The 1696-nt window shown below is 37.5% G+C and overlaps 1 protein-coding gene across 1 annotated transcript in view; it reads left to right on the top strand.

The window, feature by feature from the left end:
* LOC108968496 (lipase 3) overlaps positions 1–1696 on the top strand; it is an 18656-nt gene that overhangs the window by 10098 nt on the left and 6862 nt on the right. The window contains exon 2 of the mRNA XM_018932560.1: positions 445–603. Coding sequence (XP_018788105.1) covers positions 445–603 — 159 coding nt within the window. The remainder of the gene's footprint in view (positions 1–444; positions 604–1696) is intronic.

The raw sequence follows: 1696 nt of genomic DNA, 5'->3' as shown, positions 1-1696 counted from the left end.
TACAAACAACCGTTATGTGAACAAAACTATAATACTCTCTTTAGCAACTTTGTTGCGAGAGTATAATAATTTTTAGCAATAGCTGGAGAAACGCATTCATCATTCTCGTTTTGTTTATTTGGAAGTATTATATTTGAGAGAGAATTGCCTGAATATTGATTTCATTTTTCTCTTCTTTTATAATCTCCATTTTGTCTACTCTACATCCGGACCACGATCTCTACTCCACCAATTGCTTCGTTACTCGCTGATATTATCTATTCGTAAAAAAACACAATGTGCAAAACAATTACAACAACTACACCAACTACTGTTATGCAACAACAACGACACAAATGCAACACCATTCACCGGCAATTTTCGGCTTTTGTGGAACAACRCAACTATAAATATACCTGCATATGTACATACGTACATTCGTATGCATTTCCGCACGACTCGTAGGTGCTTCTAAATCATTTGGGATTATACGAACTTTTTCCATCGACCGCCCTAAATCAACTGGGCGGACATCTGCTTTGCAGCCAAGATGCGCCCACACAGAATCTCTGCCTGCTGTTTACGTTTCTCACGGTTGGCTTCAGCGACTACCAAATGGATCGTGTGAGTATGGCCATAAGCTAGCCTTAATTTTATAGATATTTTATTTTAAAATTAAAATAACACCCCCTATCAAAGATGTGTCAGAAGGTGCGGTACAAACCCATCAGGAAAATGCAAGCTAAAGCGAAAGTTTATAGTTTAGTACGGGATTAATTTCGCTGTGTCGAGTTTCGTGAAGATATTTTGTCAATTAAAAACAGGACTTGATTTTGACCGAACAGTTTCCATAGTTCGACATTCACTCCACTAATGAATAGCTTTTTGGAGCTAAAAAAACAAGTGCAAATGTCAGGAACATATGTACTATAGATAGACAGGGAGACGAACATGACTTAATTGGCTCAGCTCTTTGGACTGATAAGATAAAWAGATGAGAATTGGRTTGTGATCTAAGGTCCATTATGCCCTATACGTATACTCGTATTGTKATATTTATGGGATTTCCGGCTTTTCCTTCGTGACAAACTAAATATACACTATCTAGAGTAAAGCAAAAATAAAAAGCAAGTCGAAAATATAGAATGGCGAAGCACTCATCGCTGAACGCACGAAAGCATTTACTACAATTTTTCAGTCATTCTCCACCCACTTGGAAGCAGTATCTTTCCTCACAGGGCATATACAGACGAGTTCGCATACACATTCATATCTKTACGCAGGAAATAAATTCCCGTTACCGAAAGTTTTTTATTGCACACCCTGGAAAMCCGTTATATATTTGGTGTCGATTTCATTTTAGGTATTCGTTTTAATTTTACCTGTGGTCGCATGCGAGAAAGTTGCCAAAATTTGCATTTTTATGTGTCTAACTTTGTAGCGCTGGGCAATCYATGGCGTAAATGCACTTGAGATTATCAAAGGCAGAGCACAAAGGCCGATACACATCTACATCCTTGTATGCAGAACGGTTTTTCTTCCGTTAGAATGCCTTCTATTTTAGATTGCATTATTCTTGTATCCAAATATACGCTTTTAAATTAGGACAAAGGGCATTTAATGAAAGTGAATTAGCTCAGCATTTCAAGTCAGGTAGTAATCTTAGCACCAGATCCGTACTATAAGATGAATGCTTAAAAATGGTCCAACCAAGCTC

The sequence above is a fragment of the Bactrocera latifrons genome, unplaced genomic scaffold (genome assembly GCF_001853355.1).
Source record: "Bactrocera latifrons isolate USDA-ARS-PBARC rearing strain unplaced genomic scaffold, ASM185335v1 scaffold_219, whole genome shotgun sequence".
Classification (NCBI taxonomy): Eukaryota; Metazoa; Arthropoda; class Insecta; order Diptera; family Tephritidae; genus Bactrocera; species Bactrocera latifrons.
Note: the sequence above shows the minus strand (reverse complement) of the source record. Positions and strands in the feature narration are given on the sequence as shown.